At 36.8% G+C, this 27,451-nt stretch overlaps 1 protein-coding gene across 1 annotated transcript in view; it reads right to left on the reverse strand.

Moving 5' to 3' along the window:
* Positions 1-941: 941 nt before the first annotated feature.
* The window catches only part of LOC142985547 (monocarboxylate transporter 12-like), a 32,696-nt gene continuing 6,186 nt past the window's right edge, over positions 942-27,451 (reverse strand). The window contains exons 2-18 of the mRNA XM_076133782.1: positions 19,364-19,465; positions 18,724-18,831; positions 18,199-18,335; positions 17,539-17,732; positions 16,127-16,270; positions 15,416-15,482; positions 12,600-12,715; positions 10,475-10,618; positions 9,890-10,053; positions 9,127-9,202; positions 8,658-8,784; positions 7,890-8,027; positions 7,188-7,330; positions 6,232-6,337; positions 5,716-5,789; positions 4,932-5,078; positions 942-4,587 (exon numbers count right to left, since the gene is read on the reverse strand). Of these exons, the coding sequence (XP_075989897.1) occupies positions 4,451-4,587; positions 4,932-5,078; positions 5,716-5,789; positions 6,232-6,337; positions 7,188-7,330; positions 7,890-8,027; positions 8,658-8,784; positions 9,127-9,202; positions 9,890-10,053; positions 10,475-10,618; positions 12,600-12,715; positions 15,416-15,482; positions 16,127-16,270; positions 17,539-17,732; positions 18,199-18,335; positions 18,724-18,831; positions 19,364-19,465 (2,124 nt within the window). The 3' untranslated portion in view covers positions 942-4,450. The remainder of the gene's footprint in view (positions 4,588-4,931; positions 5,079-5,715; positions 5,790-6,231; positions 6,338-7,187; positions 7,331-7,889; positions 8,028-8,657; positions 8,785-9,126; positions 9,203-9,889; positions 10,054-10,474; positions 10,619-12,599; positions 12,716-15,415; positions 15,483-16,126; positions 16,271-17,538; positions 17,733-18,198; positions 18,336-18,723; positions 18,832-19,363; positions 19,466-27,451) is intronic.

The raw sequence follows: 27,451 nt of genomic DNA on the forward strand, positions 1-27,451 counted from the left end.
TCATCGTACGGGTATCTGCTCGTACAGAATGTTTTTTTTTAATGAATTGTAACACGTATCTACTTTGAAACTTAAAACAAATCTGTATCAAAGAAGTCAAAGTCAACACGTGTTTTTTTTTTTAAGAAAATGGAGTCATAGTTTATTTCTAAGATGTTGTTTAAGTTATTACTATAAAATACTAAGTAAATATATAGTATAAATACATACATATATTTAAAACACATATTCGGAAAAAGTTACATTTGTTTTTTTTTTAAAGAAATTGTGATTGATTTTATTAAAAAAAGGTCGGCCATGATTTTTTATTTCCCGCGCAAAAACAAAAAATGGCGATGATATATTTAATTCCGAATATGTGTTTTCAATATTATAGTGCACATTTTGATTTGTAGTGTTTTGACATGTTTAATTAATGCCAAAATTAAATCAGCCATTTATATTTCTAATGATTAATGATTATTCGGCTGTTTTTACCACAATATTGAAAAATCTAGAAGCTTTCGGCGCCATTTTGGTGCCATATTAAAATTATATGCTCAATGTAGGTACTTAATCTTAATCAGTTTGGTATTTTCTAACAATAAAAGCGCTGCTTGTGACTAAAAACGCTACATATATTTATTTTTCCACTGTTAATTATTTTACTAAATTATCTTTGGTCAATATTGTATAGGTAAGTCGCCATAAGTCTGTTGTGTTTTTTTTTTCAAGTCAAGTATTTTTTCTTTTTTATTGAAAATGTAGTGACTGGTATGTTTAATCTATATTTTTATAGAATAGGTAATAATTTTACCAAATTAAACAAAATATATTATTGTTAAAACAAAATAGTTCACAGTTTTCTGTTTTTAAAAATCAAGTTCAAATACATTACCTACAAATAAATTAAAATAATTAGAATTTGATTCACAACAGATATTTTTTTTTCAAAAATATCATAGGTACATACTTAAGTTTAAATAATAAATTCATAACCTAGTAACAAAATAAATATCAATGTTAAAATTTCTACCACAATTCTCCGATTCTTTATAACATCTACGATTTTTGTAATTTTTTATCACACAACAATCATTATTTTTATTAGAACATCTAAATTTAAAAGAAAAAATCACAATAGACACAAATCAATATTTAAAAAAAAAACAATTTTCTTTTCGGCACCTTTTCGAGTGTCAACAAAATGAAAAAAAAATGTTGTACAAAACTACAATAGTAAAAATATTTTGACTCAATCATAGATTTAATCACTCTGATATTATCCATTTATCATTTCATATTATTCTCAACCATTAAAATCACTTTTACAGATTTTATTTTAGACTTAAACTATTTTCAATTTTCCCGCGTACATTTTTAATTATTTCTCCTCTCATTTCCGAACTTTTAACGACAAATTTTCTATGACAGGCTTTTCATTGCAATTTATATTAATTCTTTGGACTATACATATACTTCTTCTCAATACCTTATAAGTTAGGTATCTATATAAGTTTTATAGCCGGCCTTCATTTCGTCATTATCGAAAATTTCACCATTTTATGACCATTTAAATGAAAATGTTTACTCTTTTTTCAATAAAATCCGTAAAAACAATATTTTTAACACTCTCTCGTTCATTTTTTGTCACTTAGTGACTACATCACACTTCTCACCACAATCACAGACTTTCAATACTTAAAATAAGCTTAAAATTAAAATACTTTGACTTTTCGGACCAATTTAAATTATATTTTTCGCATACACTTTTCACAAATTAATTAGACGCCATCAATATTATTTTACTACACTTTTTTAGCGTAATTAACTAAGTAAGAATGCTTTAAATTATTATAAAATAACGTATAAAGCTTCTACCATGGCATCACAAGCTTAGCTGCCATTTTTATATCGCTTTTGCCCAAGAGTCATATTCTTAGTTGCTCTCATTTAAAAGTATTAAATAACAATTTAAGTTCTTTATGCATAAGTCATTTGTTTTAACTACCCTTTCGAAGGAACGAAGTAATGCAAATAGGTTGTTTAGTATGCATTAAAAGTGTAGCTATATTTTTTTAGTTTTATTTAAACCGAAAGCCTTTTTTTGTTTATGCTTATTATATAAATGTGTTGTAAAATAAATAATAATGCCAAGTTATGAGCGTTTACACATTGCACGTTTTTAAAGATAGATTACAACGTTGTCTTTGGTTAAAATTCATAGATTTTTAAGCCCAACATACAATGTTCCGAACACCCCTTCTCCCGTTTTTCTGCCCTGCTTGGAACTTTGCCCTGGATTTCCACCTCATAGGGCAAAAAATAATGAACCAAGTGATGACACTGATGACAATATCTTTTTCAGTCCCAAGTTGTCTTTTACGGCAAAATATGTAGAATAGATCTATTTTTAGCAACGCTGTTCATGCAATCTAACTCATAAAAGAGTAATATTTGCAAAATCTGCCGATTTGATACAAAAATGCGCGCTTAGCGTTAATACTTTTGCATAAAGTATGTAGGATGCAATGACGTCAATGGAGTTCAGATACGCGGCAAATCACGTTCGACGTGTAAACGCTAAACACAACTTAATTTATTTATTTAATTATAAATTTCGCAAGTTATTTTCCGAAATATTATCGAAGTAGCGTATATTTCACTCTTGCAATTTAAATTTGAAGCTATTTTTGTAATTTTGTTAAAATAATAGATCTGAAAAAACATGGCGGATTTCCCGCCATTTCCCTTTTTTTTCTTTTTCCAAACATTAAGTCATCTAGTCCATATACATTTGCCATAGACGTTTTCTTTTTCTTAATCGTCAAAATTACTACACAACATTTAAAAATACGAAAAAACAAATTATTTTCTAATTTTACAAAACTAGGACACGAAAAATTTATTGAAATTAAATTATTTTAAAACATAAAAAGGAGTAGATATTTTAATTAATTTTTAGCACATTTTATTCGAATCTACATTTATTTTACGTATTATTTACTTGTAAAATTGTGGTTCTAAATGGGGGTCATAATGCTAGACCCCTTTAGGGCTACCTACAAAAAAAAACACATTTAAACACCCGCTAAAATATTGCTACCATTAAAAAAACAACTAAGTTTATTTAAAATGGTGTCTCGTAATATCTTAAAGGCTAGATTTTTTTTTAAATTTTAAAACACAAACATTGCCCCAATACCTAAAGCTTCTACGAAGTCATAATCTTTTTCTAGATCATACCAAAATATAATACTAACACACAACAAAGAAAAAAAACATCAGCGATTCTATTTTTTAAAGGAACTGTCATCAACTGTCAAACTAATGTCAAAAGTATTTTTTTAATCACCCCCATGATACAGAATAGTACTGTTTTTGCCCGACTGCGCGACGCAAAGGAGGGTAATGTGTTTTTTTTAACCATATGTCTTGATGTTAAATTTTTGCCTATCGCGTCATTATAATTGAATCCAACGGGCAATAAACTCGCATCTTACAACTGAGACTTCGCATTGCATCTTTTTTTTTCTTTTCTTCATGATAGACGCAAGTTATACGCTCAGCTCAAATACCCTTTAAAAAGTACCTATTTAGAGAAATCAAATCAAAATCTCTGATCATTTACCGACCAGTGAATTCAACTGGCTATATAAAGCCACAAAACTTTTTTTAAATATTCTTCGCATAAAATATTTCAGCATTATTATAATCTATATACGCTTGTGCTCCATTTTGGCGTTTCATTTAATAATTATATTGCAATATTCGATAAAGGAACTACTTAAGCGTTTTAAAACTTATTTACTATTAATGTAGCGAAATTCATAAAAGTATTTTTTTATATTGCATTTGAAAAACAGATGGAGTCCCGAAAAATATCGTTCGGAAACTTAAAATATTAAGCGAATATTATGACAACTTCTAACATTTATTGATATTAATTATTATAATATTTTTCATTCATTTTGTGTATAGTAAATGGTATTAACCACAATATTGTATATTATTAATAACTACTTTTTATTTTTATTAAAAATCGTGACAGCTGTCATTTGATTTCCCGCGCTTTTCACAAATCAAATCACGTATAATTTTTAATCAATTATGAAAATATGTCTTTAATTCAATAAAGATTAACACAAATCATCATATTTTATTTATATTTTCATAATTAATTCAAAATTAAACTAGATTAATTTAGATTAAACGCGCGAAATCATTTGACAATATCACTAACTAGACTAAGCGACGCCATTTTAGAAATCGAGTTTAGTTATCGGCGTTTTTATTATTTAAATAACATTATGACCCCTTTAAGTCCACGGAAACCACACAAATACGTTCAAGGTCAATTAAAAAGACCACCATCTTGGAAATAGTTCAAAATCAGTTTTTTCTAAGACTCATACCGAGCGAGTGTTGAAACTTCGCTTGAAATTAACTGAACCGTTTTAGATGAAACTCTTCAGTCTACGGAGGAGTCGGAGTCTTCATTCTTCGTGCTTAGATGGAATGCTATGACGGGAATCGATCCTAAGACCATACAGGAGCCCATTCCGTAGAAACACCAGGAGTAGCCTCCGGTTACATCGCGAAGCAGACCTGTAAAATAAAAATAAAAAAAAATTATAGCGCGCATGTCTTGTCTTTGACAAGCGTCAGCATTTCAGACAGCAGTGTGTAGACTTTATATCATTAATAGCATTCCGCTCGTGTGAAATTTCACCCGGTTTTTGAGGCACATTTAGCGGTAGTTTATCTATTCAATATATAATTCCCCAGAAAACGGGGGTTAGTGCTCTTTTGCATTTCATAGGGTCCATATCAATTTTCAAGTTTTTACGCTCAGTAATTTCAGCTGCGCGTTGTCCATCAGTTAGTAAGTAACGGAACAGTTCTATATTGCTTAGATGGCACGGATAAAATGATAAATAGCATGAACTTACCAGCCGTAGGTGGTACGGAGACGGCTGCTAAACTCTGAAACATCCTGACGAGACCGTACGATGACGCGATGCGAGCCGTTCCGAAGGCATCTGCCAACAGTACCGGGACTAGCAGGAACCAGCAGCCGAGGCATAGACCGTAGGCACCTGGGAATCAGACATTAGGCTCATTTTTAAAAATAACTGACCATAGATGAGGTATAATGTACGAGAATGGTGATTGTTTGATTTAAAATTAATAAACAGCGAAGAATTTCCAGCATCAACGAATTATTTTTCAGCCGACTTCCGGCTATTGCAACGAATTCGTCATTCGGCTAGTACTGTGCAGGACTTTGTTCATAGTATACAAGTATGTACGCAGGTAGCAGGTACACCCTTCTACACTATTCCATTACTCCGGTGTGACGGATAACCGACACAATCAGTGAGGACGAATCTCAAATAAAGACTTCAACTATCTAACCGATATACATTTAACAGAAAACTCAGAATATACTTTAAGCCCCGGCCGCGCGGAATAGGTGTGCTATATACCAGACAAATAACTCCGGGCTGCTACTGAGAACATTCTAAGATAAATTGTTATAAATTCAGCAGCACTTTGTCTGACTTGGGAATCTAACCCGCGAACTTACTATAATAAAATACTATCGATGCACCATCTTCGTCTTCATTGAAAGTCGGTCACGGTTGTTGTTAATAACAGTCGTCAAGTCATGCGAAAGGCATAAAAACAATTTTGACACTATGTTGACCACTAACCGAATTACTTTATTGTTACCTGAAGCAATAGCGAGAGCCCACCACGATGTTAAACTTGGAAGTGCAAGAACAGCAATGCCAGCGATCAGAATACTGAAACAAAAACGTTTTTTATTTGGTGACATACTACATATAAATATATGATCAAACCTGTTATAACCGAAGGTGTATGCAAGCTTCTATATGGGACTACCTGACACGGCGAACTTTGCACCGCCTAACAGTCGATTCATTAATTATTAATATTTTTATTTATTTTAATATTTCTCTCCGTAAGAGCCATCTTCGTACTTCAAGGATTTATTATAAAAAAAGAATTAGCGATATCAGTTTAGCTGCTCTCGAGATTTGCGCATTGCAACACATTTAGCGATTAATGTTTACATTATAGATTATTACGGTAATAGGCTCACCCCCTATTACATGGGACTAATTGTTAATAAATAATGGCGAAAGGTGTCAACACCTTTATATCAGTCACTCACATTTACAGATTGTCACATTTCTATGAATATTTTGATTCTAACATAATTACCTTAGTATATAAGCCTTTCTTCTACAAAACAGATGGAGATCACATAGATAGCCAAGTCCGAGTCGTCCACACAGGTCTAATACAGCGCTGATTGCTACTAGGTGACCTGAAATTAAAACAAAAAATCAACGATTTTACTTTAAATTAAACTAGCGAAATGGCCGGACTTCTTCGGCGTATAACAACTTTTTCGCGTTGATTTCTTTCCCGTTGGCATTTTGATTCCATAGATTCAAAATAGATTGTTGTCTTAGATGCCACCGAAATGATTTATCATTAACTGATTTCGGTAGGAATTGCTATCCATGTAATAAGTTATAGAACGTGAAGTAACGATAATATCCAATATGTGCTACTAATATTATAAATGCGAAAAATTGTATTTGTTACTCTTCCGTGGTCGTCCGTACTTGGCCGTGACTTTCTTGCTGGCTCTTCTCATAAAGTTGTACACTGTCCGAGCTAGTGGTTTAGATTCAGTAATTGTAACGACTATCATAGGTGTCAATATTTGATCTAAATGAATAAATTATTTTATTTAAAATTTCCACGACAGTAAAACTAGACGAATTTTGCTGAAATTCAGTACCTACACAAATAACTTATAACTTGTATTAACACATGTAACACTTTTTACCCCGGAAAATCTGTTTCTACTCTGATCAAGTCGCTGACAAAATTTAATAGATAACGGCCTTCTTTCCACACAGCTTGTATCGCACGTTCCTAGTACGGTACAGTATAACGCTTGTGCTCTGAGAGAGCGATGTTGTTCGCGGGCGCGGGGAGGTGAGCGCGGCAACGACTCTTTGCTTTCTCCTTACACGAGCGATTGTTGTTTCATGCGCGATACAGTGTGTGTGTAAAAAGGACTAATGCTTGTCTTTAGTTAGTAAACAGTAGACAGGATATTGGAAACGGTCATCAATAGTGGCAAGTTATAATAGTTAGCTTACCAGCAGCCGCTTTACTATGTCCCGCGGCGACGGTGTAAGCAGGCAGGTAGTACAGCGCGTACGGTGAACCACATGACATGAGAGCCACCGAGGCACACAAGAGACCGAAACGCCATGATTTTAGCAGAGACACGTCCAAATATCTGTGGAAAATAAGCACATAATAATCCATACTAATATTATAAATGCGAAAGTAACTCTGTCTGTCTGACTGTCTGTCTGTTACTCAATCACGCCTAAACTGCTGAACCAATTTGCATCAAATTTGGTATGAATATATTTTGATACAAAAGAAAGGATATAGGCTACTTTTTACCCCGGGAAAATGACGCGTTCCCATAATATATACATCAGTCTAGCCTTTCTTGAATCTATGTTGGAGTCGGCTCCCAGTCTCACCGGATGCAGCTGAATACCAGTATTTTACATGCAGCGACTGTCTATCTGACCTCCACAACACAGTTGCTTGTGTTATAACACGATACTAAGTATCGTGTTATAACACAGGTTGTCAGACTTTCAAGCTTCTGACTACTGTTAACGACTGTCAAAGATCTTTGAAATTGACAGCCGGGATCCACAATTTAACGTGCCTTCCGAAACACCGAAAAACAATAATGTATGAGATGGTCACCCATCCACAGAACAAGCCCGGCAAGCGTAGCTTCGCGTGGCAAAAGACAGTTTTCTCAAAATCCTTACCTAGATATTTTATCAACGCATCCGGCTTTCTTTTCCACCACGTCTTCTTTGGGCACCTCTTCTTGCTTGATAGCCATGGGTTCAGTCAGCTTGCTGGGGACCAGACGAGGGGGGAGAGGGGGGCGGATGTATAGAGATCTGTGAAATAAACATACATACATAAATACAGGGTTTCTTCCTGTAGCAAAGAGTAGCTCAGAGGCAAAATTAAGAGAGCGATATTTCTAAACCTCTCGAATACGAGATAATATTCTTGTGAATGTCTTCTCTGCTCTTCGATTTTTCTAAACCCGTGACTGTCTCACTGCTGGGCAAAGGCTTTCGCCCAAACGAGAGAAAGGATAGGCCTCGAGTCCACAACGCTGGCCAAGTGCGGGCCCTTATAGGGTCTTTGCATTCTTCAAGAACTGTGTTAAACCACTCGCAAGCCTGGTTTCTGAGGTACATTTAGCGGTAGTATATCTGTTCAAACTGCCATGCCTTTTGAGCGTAACGCTATGGAATATTAGGTCGGGGAAAAAGTATTTTCGCATTATAGTATGTATGAACTTGTTATAAAATCTTTTCTCTACACGAAAAAGCTCGATATTTGGGTACCTCACGAGCTCACTGAAAGAAACCTAATGAACCGAGTACTCATTTGTGATTCTTGAAGCCAAAGAGATTTTATTACAAGTTCATACATACTATAATGCGAAAAGACTTTTTCCTCGACGTAATATATAAACTATCGCTAAATGTACCTCAGAGACCGGGGGTAAGACTTACCTACTAAGCTTCCGTCTACTCGCTTTATAAACGCAGGTACTGTCAGTAGACAGGTCTTCTACTGAATGCAGGATAGAAGACGAGCGAGTAGGCCGCAGACGAAGACGTACCACTTCCTTGGGAAGACCTGAAAAGAACAATATTGTCAATCTATACTAATATTATAAAGCTGAAGAGTTTGTTTGAACGCGCTAATATCAGGAAGTACTGGTGCAAATTGAAAAAATATTTTTGTGTTGAATAGACCATTTATCGAGGAAGGCTTTAGGCTATATATCATAACGCTAAGGCTATTAGGAGCGGAGTAGCAACGAAAAATGTTACAAAAACGGGGAAAATTATGACCATTGTCTCGTATGTGACGCAAACGAAGTTGCGCGGGTCAACAACTTTTCTTATAAGCTCTCTTGGTCACAAGGAACACTTCTTAATATTTATTGTGTTAATTTATTGATTAAGTTTCACTCACCAACTACTCCCAAAACGTCCATGCCCTCAGAATCTTCAGAGTCTGAATGTTGTGACTGCATCGGTGGACGAGCGACCTGCAACCAATTACATAGGTTATGTACATAGTATATACATATACTTATACATACATAAAATCACACCAGGTTATGTATACTACAGTATTACTTTATTATACGCGTCACTAAGCTTTATGTATCTGAATATAGCAACAAGTCAGCACAGAAGATGACAAAAGGACGTCGTTGTTCCGTCTCCGTCAAACGCACTCCTTTTCGTACACAAGGCTGTGCTTCAAGCGATATACAAATCTAATAACTTTCTCTGTGGCGCCGTGGTTAGTGTCACCACGCCGCTACCATTGGGTCGGAAAACCTTAGTTTCTATTCCCACACGAAACAATGTCCGTACTTTGTATCCGTTGATTACATATTTGTAAAAGTTGTCGCGACACAAGAACGATTCTTAGAGTGAGTGTTGTCTTTAAAAGAAAAATAAACTCATATATTGTTTATTTTTCTTTTAAATATAAAAATTAAGTTATAGTTAGGTAGTTTTAGTTTCAAGTGATATGTTTATCTTCTTACAGTTTGCTGAAATTTTCTAAACATTGTGATTTATTTATACAATCAATATTTTTTTCTTTCTTTGGCGGCTGGGGGTCTGGATCTTAGATACAAGTACCTACATATTTTGTACCCCAGTATATCTTATTCACACGAACTAAGTTGCGGGCAGGAGTTAGTAAGTAACAAAAGACTAACCTCAATCAGACTAGGGTGTAATATTTCGCTCAGCAAGTTATTTCTCTTGAGGTCTTCGTTGATGATCAGGTTCTTCTGATTGAGAGACAGCTCGTTTTCCGGCTGAAACAGGTTCTGGAGACGATTGTCTTTGAAGTCTGTCTTGGAGAATATGGCTGCGTGGTCTGGAAGAAAAACCATAATTATTTTATTTTTAACCTATAATAAAACAAAGGCCAGTGATAGCAGAGTGGTTTTCGCACCTCTCATGGAAATGGTCGAGGGTCCGAACCCGAGGCAACACACCCATTGGTGTCACACACACCTATTTTAATAATATAATTGGAAAGTCATTACGTTTCCATATTATATTTCAAAAATAGGTAGTAACTATATAATAATGGCTCGGAACTCTACATAATTATGATTAATTTTCACACAATATTGGGTCAAGTCCCAAACATTTTAAATAACTAATCCCTCCCCTTAATTCAACAGACTCACCCCCTTTATGCTCTTCTCTCAAACATTTTTATCTCCTTCAACCCAACAAACACCTTTAGTCCTCCCAAAGCCAAATTCTACACCCGCCATAGTTCTGCTTACCTTCTTGTATATCATGAAGTAAAGTGGTATGTTCTGTGGTGGTGGTTGTCGCTGGTGTCCTGTCTGCCAGCCCTGAGGAGTTGCAGCTGACTGGCGCGGGACGGTACAGCGTCGCTGATACACAAACGTGGAGCATACCTCCGCCTGAGGAGGAAAGAGTGACATTTGTAACACATAACATTTAATATTATTAGGTCGGGGAAAAAGTCTTTTCGCATTATAGTATGTATGAACTTGTAATAAAATCTCTTTGGCTTCAATCACGAATGAGTACACGGTTCATTAGGTTTCTTTTAGTGAGCTCGTGAGGTACCCATATATACAGCTTATTTGTGTAGAGAACTATTTGCCCAACCTGATGTAATGCTACTGGTCCTAAACGCGATTGACAGTAATAATATAATTAAAGGTTTGAATACCTTATTTGTTTCGATGAGCTCGTAGCCACGGTCCATGCAATTATATCCTATTTATTTTTTAATCAACTTCAAAAAAAGAGAATGTTCTCAATTCTTTTGAACCTTTTTTATAAAGGTTATGGTAAAGTCCCCTGCTTCCAAGTTAGATTTTAGACCTACCCTTGTTTCAAAGTTATATATACAGCCTTGCTCATAAGTATTAGGCACCCCCATAAAACACGTGCAACTCATTCGGTATTAAAAAATTGACGAATCCTTTTATCAAATTCTAAGGTGTCATAAAACATCTGGTCAACATTTTGTTAATTATGTCATTTTTTCAAATAATTTTATTTTTTGAATCAGTCTTCTTTCATTACTCGTAGTGTCAAGAGGCTATTATTTGCGACTTATTTGTAAATTAGATACAGTCTATTTTACGAAATGCCCAAATTAACTCAAGTGAGTGTGGAAAATCGGATAAAAATTCAAACTCTACATGAACAAGGCAAGTCTCAGATAGAGATTTCCAGAATGGTGAAGTGTTCTCGCTGTGCAGTGCAAACTGCTATCAAAAGGTTTGCCGAGACTGGTTCTCACGCGGACAAACCGAGAACAGGTAGAAACTATAAGACTACAGCGCGACAAGACCGATTACTTATTCGTAATTCCCTCAGAAATCGCAAAAAAACTTCTTCTGAGCTCGCTGCAGATCTTTCAGAGACTATTGGAAGATCAATTAGTGCTCCAACAGTAAGAAGAAGACTTGCGAAAGCTGGTTTAAAAGGCTGCAAAGCGAGGAAGAAGCCATTGCTCTCCGCCAGCAACATAAAGAGCCGCTTAGAATGGGCTCTGAGACACCAACATTTAACTGAGGAAGATTGGTCAAATGTTGTGTGGTCCGATGAATCTAACTTTGAGGTAAGTTTTATATCATTAATGTTAAATATCAACAACCATTTCGCTTTCAACAGTTTAATTTTAGAAAAAATATGACAAATTTTAAATCAAGTTTATTTCGGTAATTTTTCAGATTTTTGGGACGCCTGGTGTAGTTTTTGTGCGACGGCGTGTCGGTGAAGAATACCACCCAAGTTGTGTGGTACCTACCGTCAAACACGGAGGCGGGAGCATTATGATCTGGGGCTGCATGTCTGCCGATGGAGTGGGCGAAATGTTCGTTTGTGAAGGTCGCATGAACAGCCAAAAGTACATAAATGTACTGGAAAGCGCGTTGATGCCTTCTATGACGCGCATTTTTGGCGACACAAACTTAGACGGTGTCAAATTCCAACAGGATAATGCTCCCTGTCACACATCGGCAGTCACAATGCGTTGGTTCCGAGAGAACAACATTGACTTACTAGATTGGCCGGCACAGTCTCCAGATCTCAACCCCATTGAGCAACTTTGGGGTATATTAAAGCGCAAGATACGTGAGCACACCATAACGTCAAAATCGGCGTTAAAAAACGCTTTAATGGAAGAGTGGGATGCCATCACTGCAGATGAATGCAAGAAGCTTGTACGAAGCCTGCCTAACAGGATTGCTGCAGTGATCAAAGCAAAGGGCAGACACACAAAATATTAGTATATTTTATAATTATTTATTAATAAATGAATATTTATTACCAAATTAGTTTCATTTTTCAACCAAATTATTCATAAGACTCAAAATTATAGGGTGCCTAATACTTATGAGCAAGGCTGTATTTCTATGTGCTTACCCAATAACAACACAGTTCCATGTAAGCCATACATATCCACAAGTTTCTCAATCAACATGGGGAACACGAAGCTACCAGCAGCCGTCCCGCTCACACATATGCCGTTAGCAAGCGCCCTGGAAAGAGACAGACAGACATTAGTTATTACTTCATTTACTAGTGCTTAATAATAGTTATTTTCTCTGTTTTATTATTTACAGCTTTTCCGAAACTGTGGTAGATAAAAATTACTATGACGATTTCAAAAATTTGTTCAAAGTTTATGAAATAAAGCATACTTATTTGACATTGATTTCGGTTGGTCTTAGTGTGATGATATAAAGCGCTCCTCAATAAATGGGCTGTCTGACACTGAAATAATTTTTCAAATCGGACCAGTGTCTCTAGACAAATGGCAAACGCTTCCTATCTATTCTATTCTACTAAATATTAACGCCTTAGCGATATCGTTCATCAGTTGGTAGCCAAATGTACTACGAGATGGCGAACGCTTATTCTATTCGATCGCTACTGAAGTTGTTTATGTTTCCGAATTTCATTCCGTTCAGTCCGTTCTCAAACGTCATTTTGAAGTGTAGCGCGCGAGTATTATAATGATTTGTAAAAAGTTTGTCTTCTATTTTTTAATAATTGGTAAGTAAAACACTAAAATATTATAGTAATTATAGTATTAGTTCAAGTATTAGAAGAGTGATACTTTTTATTCATGTTTTAAAACCAAACGTTGAACTTGTTGTCATAGAAATATCTACTTTTTTAACATTGGATGATGGAGGATATTCTTTTTCTTGTTTTAGCGATGGAACCGAGAGTACGGGCTAGCCCAGAGAAATTTTCAATTCTTTTAGATTACTTATATGGAAAGGTAAATACTTACATACATTTATTTAAAAATCCCTTTCATTCTAATAAGAAACTACCATACAATAAACAATGACATGCCATCAAAAACATTCTGTAAAAACCTCAAGTCTCGCCGTAAAAAGTGGTGAGATCTATATAATACCAAGTCGATTAATCTATTTAGTCTCTACTTAAAGGACCTTCTGTCTTAAGTTATTACGTATGTTATTATCATGCCAATTTAAAAAAAATACCTTTAAAACAAATAGACCGACCTGGCCATCGCATGATTTGATTATTAGTTTGTATCACACTACACAGCACGACGAGAAGTTAATGCTCCTGAAATCTTAATGGCGAATTTGTGTTTTCTTGCGATGACCAAGTCGATCTATTTGTTTTAAAGGTATATTTTTTTTAAATTGGCATGATAATAACATACGTAATAACTTAAGACAGAAGGTCCTTTAAGTAGAGACTAAATAGATTAATCGACTTGGTATTATATAGATCTCACCACTTTTTACGGCGAGACTTGAGGTTTTTACAGAATGTTTTTGATGGCATCTCACTTCTTTTTGTAGAGCGAACATAAGTCCAATTTGTATGGAAAGACGTTTTTTTTTCATAATTCAACATATTTTCCTATGGGAATGTTGTTCAGTTTCATGGGCTAAACACTCTTACCCACCCTATACTCCCTCCCGTTATGCCTCATATAGTAGGTGCCTATTTACACCTATTTATTTTATTTTCTACAGTAATAATAATTCATTAACTGCAAATGTAACCTTGTAATCTTATACATTTATATGGGATTACAAAGTTATTGTTGCAGTTGGTGTATTTAGAAAACTGGACCGAAATTAGAAAATATTAAATTTTTCCCATGATTAAGACACTAAACCCTATTTGTATTCTAAATTTTAAGCTTCTAAGTCTGCTAGAAGTACCTTAGACTTTTGATGATCGGTGAGTCAGTGAGTCAGTGAATCAGTGAATCAGTGAGTGACAAAATTCAAAATTTTAACAAGTTGTCATTCTTAAACTACTGGTTCAAATTGACTGAAATTTTAAATATATCGTGTTTATACAATGACTGATTAGTTGCTGAAAATCCAGGCTTCTTGTTTTATCCACAACGAAATTATAGGGGTGTCAAAAATAGCCCGAATTGCTTCGAGAAAAGGATGTTACGGCCGTGCCGCTTTTTTTTGCTCGACTTGCGGGGGCACTTCCGTGCCCCCAAATCACTCAGTCACAAAGCCCTTATCAGTGTTGAACACTTTAAGTGTAGTTTATGTTTATGTTACAGGCATGGAGACCTATCGAGACCCCAGCAAGGTCCTCAAGGACGAATTAAAAGTGAGAGAATGTGGAATGAACTCGCTAATACATTAAATTCTATAAATAAAACGTCCGGCACTTCACAAATTCTTTCTAAATTACGTCTCGAAACATTTATTCGATGCTTCCTCAGCCACACTGCTTCATTATGGGCAGCCCACAATAATCTTAGCTTATGCATTATACAAAATAATGTTTTTCCTTTACAACAAACATTCACATCAACAAACTTTCACTTCCACAGCTGTCAGCTGATCAAAATATTCGCCATTTTGTAGCGTTAACTTCAAGTGTTTGCGTCCGTCTATTGTCGTTCGCTTCTAGTAGAATTCGTTTGTCAAACCGGCCACTTGGCTACGCATAACGATAAAATGAATGAACTATTCTGACGTTTCGTAAAATCGTTTAGACTACATTAACGTTTGGCTACCTATTAAAAACGCTATTCGTCGGATCAAATTACTTATCGTATGCTTATGTCAATCCCATACATTGAGAATTCTATTCTATTCCATTTCAATAGCGTTTGTGCCATTTGTCTAAAGGTGCAGTAGTTCCTGAGATCAGCGCGTTCAAACAAACAAACTCTTCAGCTTTATAATATTAGTATATGTAGATAAGTTTACCTGTGTTTATCGAAGTATTGAGAGACGATGACAATTCCGGGTGTAGTGGATAGTCCACCGCCGATTCCTGAAAGATTACACAAAATTAAATTAATTTGATTGTCAAAACTAATCACATATTTCTTACGTCACTGCCTGTCTCCATGGAAAAATAATCTTCATAAAATAATAGATTTTATGTATATACTAGCTACTATTTAGTGACTTCCCCTATTTTACCCCCTTGAGGGTAGAATTGATCAAAATCCTTTCTTAGCGGATGCCTACGTCATAACATCTACCTGCGTGACAAATGTCAGCTCGATCCGTCCAGTGGTTCGTGTTGTGCGTTAATAGATCACTATGTCAGTCACCCCTGGTTTCTGAGGTACATTTACTGGTAGTTTATCTATTCAATAGCCTTTTTTATATGAGTTTTAAAACGCTATTGAATAGATAAACTACCGCTTAATGTACCTCAGAAACCGGGGGTTAGTCAGTCAGTCACCTTTGAGTTATGAGTATGTATTTAGACGTATGTATGGTAAAAAAACAATCATGGATAGTCCGACATCTTAAGTATTTATTTAAAATACAATTTAAAATAAAGTATCTGTATCAAACAGGTCACCGTCAGCTGTATAAGTCGAGTCACTGATGTTCTACATTCTGAATGTTGTATACCTCAACCACGAACCTTATATACAAGACTCTCTACTAAGTTGTACTCACCAGTCATGACTCCGAAGCTCAGCAACAGATGCAGTAGACCCTTGCTGAAGTAGGACAGCGCCAGGCCGGTGGCACAGAACAGGCCTCCGATGAACACCACGAGCCGACACGAGTACTTCTCACAGAGAGCTGATGATAGAGGGGCTGGAAGAAAGACGGAGGTTAGAGAGGGAAAGAGTGCCTGTGGAACTGTTTGTTGGTTAGAGAGGGAAATGTCGGCGTGAAGGTTGGGAGTTGTAATGTGGTGAAACTTTTTGAAGAGAAAGTAAGGTTATTTGTTTTCACGAATTCCCGGTCTCTGAGGCACATTTAGCGGTAGTTTATATATTCAAACTGTTATGTTTATATGAGTTTAAACGCTATTGAATAGATAAACTACCGCTAAATGTACCTCAGAAACCACGACTTGTACGCATGATATTATAACCCGAAGTGTCGATCAAATTGCATCTGTCGGGGCCACGGTCGGGTAAACAAGTAAGGTATCTTTCATTTTCGATCGCGATTAAGACCCGTTACGTTATAATATTAGTTTTCATCTTTAAATACTAGTGCAATAAGAAAAAGGCTGGAAGAAGTGAAGCATGTAAATACAACTAATTTTCTAAAAGTAATTTTCTTCATTCTCTTCTAAAAGTTTCATCATAAATCTTGAAGAAAATGATGAAAAAAGGACAACATCGAAATATTATAATGAAAAAGATTAAAAGTCACTTATAATCTAATGTACCTGAAAGATACAGGGACGCGTCCGTGATCTGCACTCAATCACATAATATAATTAGACAATCAATTTATAGTGCATTGTTAACAAATTTTGAAAAATATACTTAACGACTATTCCAAAACACGCTCTTGAGCATTACAAATCCTATTTTTGTTGCTTATAAGCTTGTATTATACGCTCGTTTGTTAATATAGCGCCTATTTGGGCATTTACGTGCTTCTAAGGGTCCTTTAGTATCATACGCTTATTTATGCTAAATAAGATTGAGATCCAACAAGAAACCTTGCATGGATTGAAGATCTTTAAAAACAGAGTTATTTACTCAAGACCAAAACCCTTTCTCTTTATGAAAGAAGACCCTTAAGCCGCGCGTCCAATTCTCCGCAATCAGAGCGTACCGACTGTCACTTTGTATTACTGTCTGTGACGCCAAAATGCCTATCCAGTGAAAATTTATACAAAACAAATCTTTACATGTTTCGCCGCAACGTTCGTCAGTAATCTGATTTTAATCAATCCAAAGATGTTTGGATGTTTGTTACTCAATCTCGCCAACACTATTCTACCAGATTTTATAGGGACACAGATAGTTTATATCCTTATTCTACAGCATACCTACTTTTTATCTCTTCAAATCTTTTCACGCTAATAATATCTCATGTTAGAACTAGTCTACAAGTCTTACCCAAAGCCAGACACAAGGTAGACAGCGCAGCCGGTATCCACGACGCGACAGACTCGGAGGAGTCCGGGAAGGTTTCCATGATCTCCACGTAGAGCACGCCGTAAGACTTGAACAGACCAGCCACCCAGAACTGCACCATGAAGGCCCCGAAGACTACTACCCAGCCGTAGCCGCCGTCTGGAGGCGCCAGACTCCTGGAGAGAGAAAGAAAACAATGTGGGAGATTGATAATAATGTATATTATTATGTATATATCAGTCTAGCCTTTGTCTTCGTTTTTTCTCAAACTATGTTAGAGTCGGCTTCCAGTCTCACCGGATGCAGCTGAATATCAGTATTTTACATGGAGCGACTGTCTATCTGACCTACACAACACAGTTACCTGGGTTATAACACGATTCCCTTCGGTAAGACTGGTTGTCAGACTTTCAAGCTTCTGACTACTGTTAACGACTTTCAAAGAAAATGACAGCCGGCACCCACAATTTAACTTGCCTTCCAAAACACGAAGGAAATCTATATGTATAAGATGGTCACCCATCCACAAATCAACCTCAGCAAGCATGGCTTAACCTCAGAGATCGACCTGCGCGGCTGTTGTTAATTAAGCCACGAGCTCCTCGTATCAAAAAACGATTTTAAAAAGTTGTTGCTACTCACTCGGCCGAGGAGTCAGGCGGCGGCCTCAGTTTCCTGGAGGCGGCCAGCAGAGGCCGCGCCGTCACTGACGACAGAGTCAGCAGCGAGTCCTCCTCCTGCTCGGTCGGCGACATCGCGGAGAGGTACGCACCTACTTGCTGCAGAACACAAACATAAAGGGTATTAGTAATAGTGCGTAGTATTGCTTAGAGTACGTGTACAGCGTTTGGTATTAATCGGATATGGCGAAACCGAATATGTGTGTAGCAATAAAAATGTCACAAACACAAAACTCCTATGAATCTCTCTTCTTTTTCTACACACGGTAGCTCAAGCAGTAGGCTGGCTCGCTTCCTCTCTCTCTTGCTCTCTCTTACATATAAACATTTACATCTATACATCTCTCTCTACTCACCGTAGCTAACGGCAGCTCAAGCAGCAAGCTGGCTGGTCGCTCTATCTCTCTCCCTCTCTCTCTCTCTCTTTCCTCTTTCTCTCTCTCTCTCACACACACACACACTCACATCTATACGTCTCTTTACTTACCGTGGCTAACGGCAGCTCAAGCAGCAGGCTGGCTGGTCGCTCCCTCTGCTCCGGAGGTGCTGACTGCACCGAGAGCAGAGAGCCAGCCTTGTCCGGTGACAACACGGCCTGCGGGTACAAGAACATATCGTATGGTTAGTGGTGAACCTAGTGACGAAGTTGTTTAAGCCCGAAGCCCTTTGAAATGGCTTAACGACTGTTATCTTAATTGACAACAACCGGAACCAATTTTTTACGTGCTCTCCGAAGCAAGACACCCAGTTCAAATACCACTATGCGGTCATCCACCTATGGAATGACCGCGCCAAGGTTTGTTTAACCCATTTACCCTTAACAAGAGCAATTCTTAGTGCGGAATCTATACTAATATTATAAAGCTGAAGAGTTTGTTAGTTTGAACGCGCTAATCTCAGGAACTACTGGTCCGATTTGAAAAATTATTGTTCAGTGTTCAGTGTTAGATAGTCCATTTATCGAAGAAGGCTATAGGCCATATATCATCACGCTACGACCAATAGGAGCAGAGTACCAGTAAAAAATGTTACAATAACGGGGAAAATTATGGCCCATTCTGTCTTATGTGACGCAAGCGAAGTTGCGCGGGTCAGCTAGTACAAAATAAATCTGAAGGTATACTTACATCGGAGATGGCATCAGTGGGCAGGTCGATGGAGCAGGAAAGTGCTGTTGAAGTAGGTGGTGCTGACGTCCCGAGGACCTGAGTGTCCAGCTTCGAGAACTCCTGAGGACAAAATATAAAGATTAAGTTATCAGTCTAGCCTTTCTTCCAACTTTGTTGGAGTCGGCTTCCAGTCTCACCGGATGCAGCTGAATACTTGTATTTTACTATAGCGACTGTCTATCTGACCTCCACAACACAGTTACCTGGGTTATAACACGATACCCCTCGGTAAGACTGGCTGTCAGACTTTCAAACTTTAAATTATAATGAGAATATAATTGGACACTATACCTACTACAACTCGCACTTGTCCAGGGTAGTGGTCATAATACCTAATCAATTAATTAAATATTTATTTGACAACTAGAGGCGAAATTTCATCGTAATCGGCTCAGTAATATTTACGTGAAAGAGTAACAAACGTCCATACATACTCACATATTGCATTTATAATATTAGTAGGATTGCTAGAAATAGTCGCATACTATAATATTCTTCATGTCAATAATAGTAGTTCATCTATACTAATATTATAAAGCTGAAGAGTTTGTTTGTTTGTTTGAACGCGCTAATCTCAGGAACTACTGGTCCGATGTGTAAAATTCTTTCACTGTTAGATAGCCCATTTATCGAGGAAGGCTATAGGTTATATAACATCACGCTACGGCCGTCAGGAGCGGAGTAGCAACGAAAAATGTTACAAAAACGGGGAAATTGATGAGCCATTCTCTCTTATGTGACGCAAGCGAAGTTGCGCGGGTCAGCTAGTACTATAATATTCTTCATGTCAGTAATAGTAGTTCATCAGTAATAATGAGCGACTGAAAGATTTATTAACTTTCCAAGAATAGCACTGATCGATATTCCGTACACAAAGAACTTAATGAAAATCAATACAATATACGATAACAATCTTGAAACAAAAGTCGCAAATATGGTTTTTAATTTTGTTTTTTAATAATATTATGTCATCTAAATATGTACCTACTTTCTGAGCAAATAAATATTTCTATTCTATTTCTATTGGACGCAGTTAAGCAGAAAGGACTCAGTCCACAATTTGGACACAGTGGAGTTAGGTATGTAATTATTCTCCTGAGGGCCAAATCTATGATGTAGTGAAATCCCTATTTTTAAAATGTACATGGAAACTAGTTTTCCTACTACCTCGACTCAACCGACAGTATGAAGAGTGTCAAAATTTACCCTCAGGAGAAAGATAACATGCTTGACTCCATTGTGGTGGGATTGTGAATTGGGTCCTTTCTGCTTAACTACGACCTATTGTAATAGTAGATATATTTAATTCTCGCAGTCAAGGCAGTGATTAGGAAGCTGTATAAAGGCAGGGTGTTGGTCAGCGGGACCGTGTTATATTATGTCAGAATACTTGCGTAATGCAATGAAAGAGGTATTAAACTAGGGCAGTGTGATTTTAAAACTGTATTATCGTGTATGCCTATGCAAATTTATTATAATTGAGGACATGCAAAGTCCCCAACCCGCACTTGGCCAGCGTGGTGGATTCAAGGCCTAACCCCTCCCCCTCGTTTGGGAGGAGACCCTTGCCCTGCAGTGGGATAGCAAAGGATTAAAAAAAATGTAGATGATTTTAAAGTTCCGTAAACAGAAAGAAAAGCCCTATTACTAATGCCTCCGTGGCGCAGTGGTTAAGGTCATCACGTCGATATCGTTACGTCGAGAGGTCGTGGTTTCGATTCCCACGCGGAACAATTTATTTATGCGATCCTCAAATTTAATAGTTGCAGTCTGCACAATAGCCAATCTTAGCGCGGGAGTTGTTTAAAAAAAAAACACTAAGAATCCGTAGTTTTTGTCGAAAGGCCAGGGTGAAAAACGGCATTATTACTAAAGACTCCGCTGTCTGTCTGTCTCCAGGCTGTATCCCATGAACCGTGATAGTTAGACAGTTGACATTTTCACAGATAATGTATTTCTGTTGCCGCTATAACAACAAATCCATACTTAATATTATAAATGCGAAAGTAACTCTGTCTGTCTGTCTGTCTGTTACTCAATCACGCCTAAACTACTAAACCAATTTGCATGAAATTTGGTATGGAGATATTTTGATACCCGAAAAAGGACATAGGCTACTTTTTGCCCCGGGAAAATAAAATGGGAAAATTCAGGTAGCGGACGAAGTCGCGGGTAAAAGCTAGTACAGAATAAAAAAATATTTCCGAGGGTTCCCATACAAAAAACGTGTTTTTTTTATTTAATGTTCATCAACAAAAGATGTTGCCGGTTTTTATAAAATACTAGCTGACCCGCGCAACTTCGCTTGCGTCACATAAGAGAGAATGAGTGAAATTGTTCCCCGTTTTTGTAACATTTTTTACTGATACTCTTCTCCTATTGGTCGTAGCGTGATGATATATAGCCTATAGCCTTCCTCGATAAATGGGCTATCTAACACTGAAAGAATTTTTCAAATCGGACCAGTAGTTCCCGAGATTAGCGCGTTCAAACAAACAAACAAACAAACAAACTCTTCAGCTTTATAATATTAGTATAGATAAGGGTATAAACCCTACCAATCTGACTAGCATTTTTCACCTTTTTTTAATGCACTAGCACGGGTCAATAGCCGACGAAGGCTATTTACTGTAATAAGGCTGTCATAGTAGGCCTATTAGCATCAGGTGTTGGCTCATTGCCAGGGGCCGGAGAAACCCTGACCTGACACATTCTAGAACAACCTGGATTTAGTTGCTTGATCCTAGAAGGTGACCTCGAACAGTTTTTTTTCTAAACACAACTCCCGCACTAAGAATTGCTCTTGTGTCGCGGGGACTTTTACAAACATACAAACAACCTCCCACGCAATTGGTCGCAGGTTCGGATCTGAAGCAACACACCAATAACTTTTCCAAGTTATGTGTGTATTAGAAATAATTATCACTTGTTCCAACGGTGAAGGAAAACATCGTGAGGAAACCTTGCATGCCTAAAAATTTGTCATGTGTAAGACCGCAAACCGCACTTGGTCAGCGTGATGGACTCAGGGCCTAACCCTACCCCTCGTTTGGGAGGAGACCCTAAAAAGGGTAAAGGGTTAAAAAAAACAAAGTACAACCAGACCTGAAACAATTATTTGTGGATCGCACAAACAATAGTCCCGTGTGGGAATCAAACCCACGACCTCCCGACGCATTAGTAACGGTGTGGTGACCTAAACCACTGCGCAACGAAGGCAGTCAAACGAAAACGAAAAATTATCAAAGTTTTACGAGTACAAGTTTAATAATTATTCGTAAACCCAGTCTATTTCCCAATTCCCTGTCATTCATCTAGATGACTGAACTATGACGCACAAGATTATTGGCTGGCTCTACTCAACAGCAGTCAGCCATTTTCTATGTGACGTAGATCTAAGATGACGCAGATGAAACCAGACTAGTGTAGGACGAAAGATTTAAGTTATGTAACTTAGTGTTTCAGGCTGTATTTTTGAGAAACACGGTACTAATGTTTTTGCGTGAGACGAATTCTAATTCATTTCCCTTGAATATTTAAAAACGTTTGTCCAAATCGCTATAATAAATGGTTAACTTAACTTTTTAAAATATTTCTTCATAAAAAGTAACTAATTTGACTATTATTCAAATGACAGAATCTAATTAATGACCGAACTGTACATTGGTACTTACTAATATATCCGTAGGTGTAGGCAGCCTAGAGGTGTATGAAATACATCCACGTTTCGCCATTAACAATGTTAGTTCCATGTAATAGGGGGCGAGCTTGTCATATACCGGGCACGTTACTTAACTGCGGACTACTATTACAAAACATTCTAGTATAAATAGGAAGCACTTGTTATTTTTTTGAAATACACTGTATAGTGGCAAATTTTGTGGCATTATTGAGTTAATTTAAGTATGTTTATCAGTTGTCTGGTTACCATAGTACCAGCTCTGTTAGTTTGGAATCAGGTGACTGTGTGTGAGTTGTCCAATTATATTTATTTTTTTATTACATTTATCAGACCATTACATCAAATTAACCCATGAAATAAAAGGAAAGAAAAGTTAAAAACAATACTATTATACTAGCGGATCCGACAGACGTTGTCCTGTCTACACGTCTTTAATTTGAAAATTTAAAACTTTTTTTAATGATCTAAACCATTTTTAGATCCCCTTGAACACACACAAAAAATTTCATCAAAATCGGTCCAGTCGTTTAAGAGAAGTTCAGTGACGTACACACTTACAGAAGAATTATATATATATAAAGATTACAATCGTATAATAACCTCAAAATTTAATTTTTAATCACAGAACTTTGACTTCAGTTCAAGCACAAATATAATATTATTTTACCGACAAACCCAGACGTATTAAAAAGGACATTGACCTCTAGACGACAAATGTGACAATTGTCTGGTTGTTTCTATAATGTTTTACTAGCTCTGGCAAGCGACTTCGTCTGCGTAGTAGCTTTCAGCTCTTCTCCTATTAGTTAAATCGTGATGTTAATCTATCTATACTAATACTAGCTGACCCGGCAAACGTTGTTTTGCCATAAAAAAATTAAAAAAAAGTGTCACTTAGTGGCATGAAAAATTGATGTTGGCCGATTCTCAGAGCTACTCAATATGATCACAAAGTTTCATGAGAATCGGTCAAGCCGTTTCGGAGGAGTACGGTAACGAAAACTGTGACGCGAGAATTTTATAAGTATATTAGATTATAAAGCTGAAGAGTTTGTTTATTTATTTGTTTGAACGCGCTTATCTCAGGAACTACTGTTGCGAATTGAAAAACAGTCCCGGCTGTAATTTTCGAAGATCTTTGACAGTCTGACAACCAGTCTTACCGAAGGGTTATATCGTGTTATAACCCAGGTGAATGTGTTGTGGAGGTCAAATAGGCAGTCGCTCCATGTAATACACTAGTATTCAGCTGCATCCGGTGAGACTGGAAGCCGACTTCAACATAGTTTGGAACAAAGGCTAAGCTGATATATAGTCTAGCATTTTGTAGCACAAGGCCTTAAACGATTCACCCATTATGACCTCTGTTTCACCTTTCAAGGAAAAATAGACATGAAAAGTCTATAAAAACAAGAGAATAATATTTCCGCCGCCATTATGAATATATTTTTATGCTACGCTATGCTTTTTATCGATTTCTTTTCTCGAAATGTCCTTTATCACGGTACATTGATTCTTTCTATTTTTAGTAAGAAAATGTATCTTGGGTTAAACCTTGTCTATGATATAATAGGTAGGAATTAGAATGTCAAGGCTGTAAGGCTTTATTCCTGTGCTATTTAACGCAAAAAATAGTATTTTAAATTGTAATCTATACTAATATTATAAAGCTGAAGAGTTTGTTTGTTTGTTTGAACGCGCTAATCTCACAATCTACTGGACCGATTTGAAATATTCTTTCAGTGTTAGATAGCCTATTTACCGAGGAAGGCTATAAACTACTAAAACATCACGCTACAAGGAGCGGAGTAGCAACGAAAAATGTTACAAAAACGGGGAAAATTATGACCCATTCTCTCTTAAGTAACGCAAGCGAAGTTGCGCGGGTCAGCTAGTCTAACATAAATTTATCCCATTAATATCCCACTGCTGGGCAAGAATCACCTGGAATGAGGGAGGGATTAGACCTTGAGTCCATCACGCTGGCCAAGTGCGGGTTGGGGACTTTGCATACCTTCAAGAACTGTTCTAAAGAACTCTCAGGCATGAAACGTTGCATCACGATGTTTTCAAAAACAAGTGAGAATTACTTCTAACTAGCTTTTGCCGGCGACTTCGTCCTCTTGGATTGTGACTTAGGACTGTATTTTCTTACAAACTTTCATCTCCTATTTTATCCCCTTGGGAGTAGATTTGATCAAAATCCTTTTTTAGCAGATGTCATAACATCTACCTGCATGATAAATTTCAGTGCGATTCGTCCAGTAGTTTGTGCTGTGCGTTGATAGATCACTATGTCAGTCAGTCACCTTTGAGTTATTTATATAATTTGGATTCATGCTCCAAGGAGAAAGCAGACGTTTCGGCTTTACTTGGGTTTACTGACTAAAAACCTGTCAGTTTTCCTTCAAAAGTCACCATTAGGTTGTCAGATAATCCGTGTCCGTATTTCGTACAACTATGCTACGCCTTCTAATATAACAAGCGTGATATTGTGTTTGTAGGCAGTCAAATCAGTCTCAATATTACCTATTGCATTTAAACATCGTCATTTTAATAAACCTTGAACATTTTATTGCTAAACATTGTTCTGAACTTAAATTCAAGGTTCGCGTTCCAATAAAACGAATAGTAATAAATCAATGTAAAGTTTGTCATGAAACGAAACGATTGAATGTCTATAAAATTGATCATTTACATAATTTTGTAATGATATTTCGAGTGCAGGATTAACTACACTATCAGTTTGTGTTTGTCCCTAAAGAAGCATATATTCTTTTAAATTAAGCTATATATACTCCTTAATCTAAATAATGAAAATAAATCATCGAAATGTTTTACTAGAAAACTGTAATACATAGAAAAATATAAGAAACTAGCTGACCCGCGCAACTTCGCTTGCGTCCAATAAGAGAGAATGTGTGAAATTTTTCCCCGTTTTTGTAACATTTTTTACTGGTACTCTGCTCCTTTTGGTCGTAGCGTGATGATATATAGCCTATGTCCTTTGTCGGATATCAAAATATCTCCATACCAAATTTCATGCAAATTGGTTGAGTAGTTTAGGCGTGATTAGGTAGCAGACAGACAGAGTTACTTTCGCATTTATAATATTAGTATGGATATAGGCCGGTGCGCCTCTTTTTGCTGATTCTGGCTATAAAATCAAAATTAAAAATGGGAAAACTAACGCACATGCGGACGAAATCGCGGGCCGCTAGTTTATTTATAAACTAACCAGCCAAATTGACAATTAATGTAACATTTCAAATCGATAGATAACTAAGCCACACCTAGCTTCCTAGAATGCAACACATAACGACTATCAAGCTATATGTACTAAGCACGTACGCTATGAAATGTCGTTCAGTATTGATTTTATACACGCCCCGACCCAAGCTCCCTGTAATACTCTAGGTACTATTCTAGATAATTTTAGACGTACTAAGTATCCTTACTTCCGACTAATATTATAAATGCGAAAGTTTGTGAGTATGTATGGATGTTTGTTACTCTTTCACGCAAATACTGCAGAACCGATTAAAATGAAATTTGGTATATATCTAGCTGAAGATTCAAAATAACACAAAGGCTAATTTTTAAATTTAAATTTTTATCTCGGAGTTCCCGAGGGATTTACACGGGAAGGGTTTCCACGCGGACGCAGTCGCGGGCGGCCTCTAGTTATAGATAATTTTCAGACGTACAAAGTATCTTTAGAGCAGTGATAACCGAGTGGTATAAGTTGGCACCTCCCACGCAAGTGGTCGTAGGTTCTAACCCGAGGCAACACACCAATGACTTTTCGAAGTTACTCGTTTCAACGGTGCAGGAAAACAACGTGATGCAACCTTGAATGTCTTCTTTAGAACAGTTCTTGAAGGTATACTAAGTCCCCAACCCGCAATTGGTCAGCGCGGTGGACTCAAGGCGTAACCGCTCCCTCATTTTGGAGGAGACCCTTGCCCAGCAGAGGGATTCTAGAGGGATTTCCCGGTCACAATGTTAGTTATCGTACTCCTCCGAAACGGCTTGATCGATTCTCATGAAATTTTGTGAGCGTATTGAGTAGGTCTGAGAATCGGCCAACGTTTATTTTTCATACCCCTAAGTGACACTTTTTTATTTATATAGCAAAACAACGTTTGCCGGGTAAGCTAGTCGTATTAAATGATTTGATTTTATGAAAACAAGTGTCAAAATTCTCTTATTTTTTAAAACAGCTATGTTAGTAAGTTCATTAAGTTCTTTGTGTTTAGAATATCGATCAGTGCTATTCTGGGAAAGTTAATAAATCTTTCAGTCACTCATTATTACTGATGAACTACTATGACTGACATTGAGCATATTATAGTACACGACTA

This window comes from Anticarsia gemmatalis, chromosome 30, assembly GCF_050436995.1.
Source record: "Anticarsia gemmatalis isolate Benzon Research Colony breed Stoneville strain chromosome 30, ilAntGemm2 primary, whole genome shotgun sequence".
Taxonomy (NCBI): domain Eukaryota; kingdom Metazoa; phylum Arthropoda; class Insecta; order Lepidoptera; family Erebidae; genus Anticarsia; species Anticarsia gemmatalis.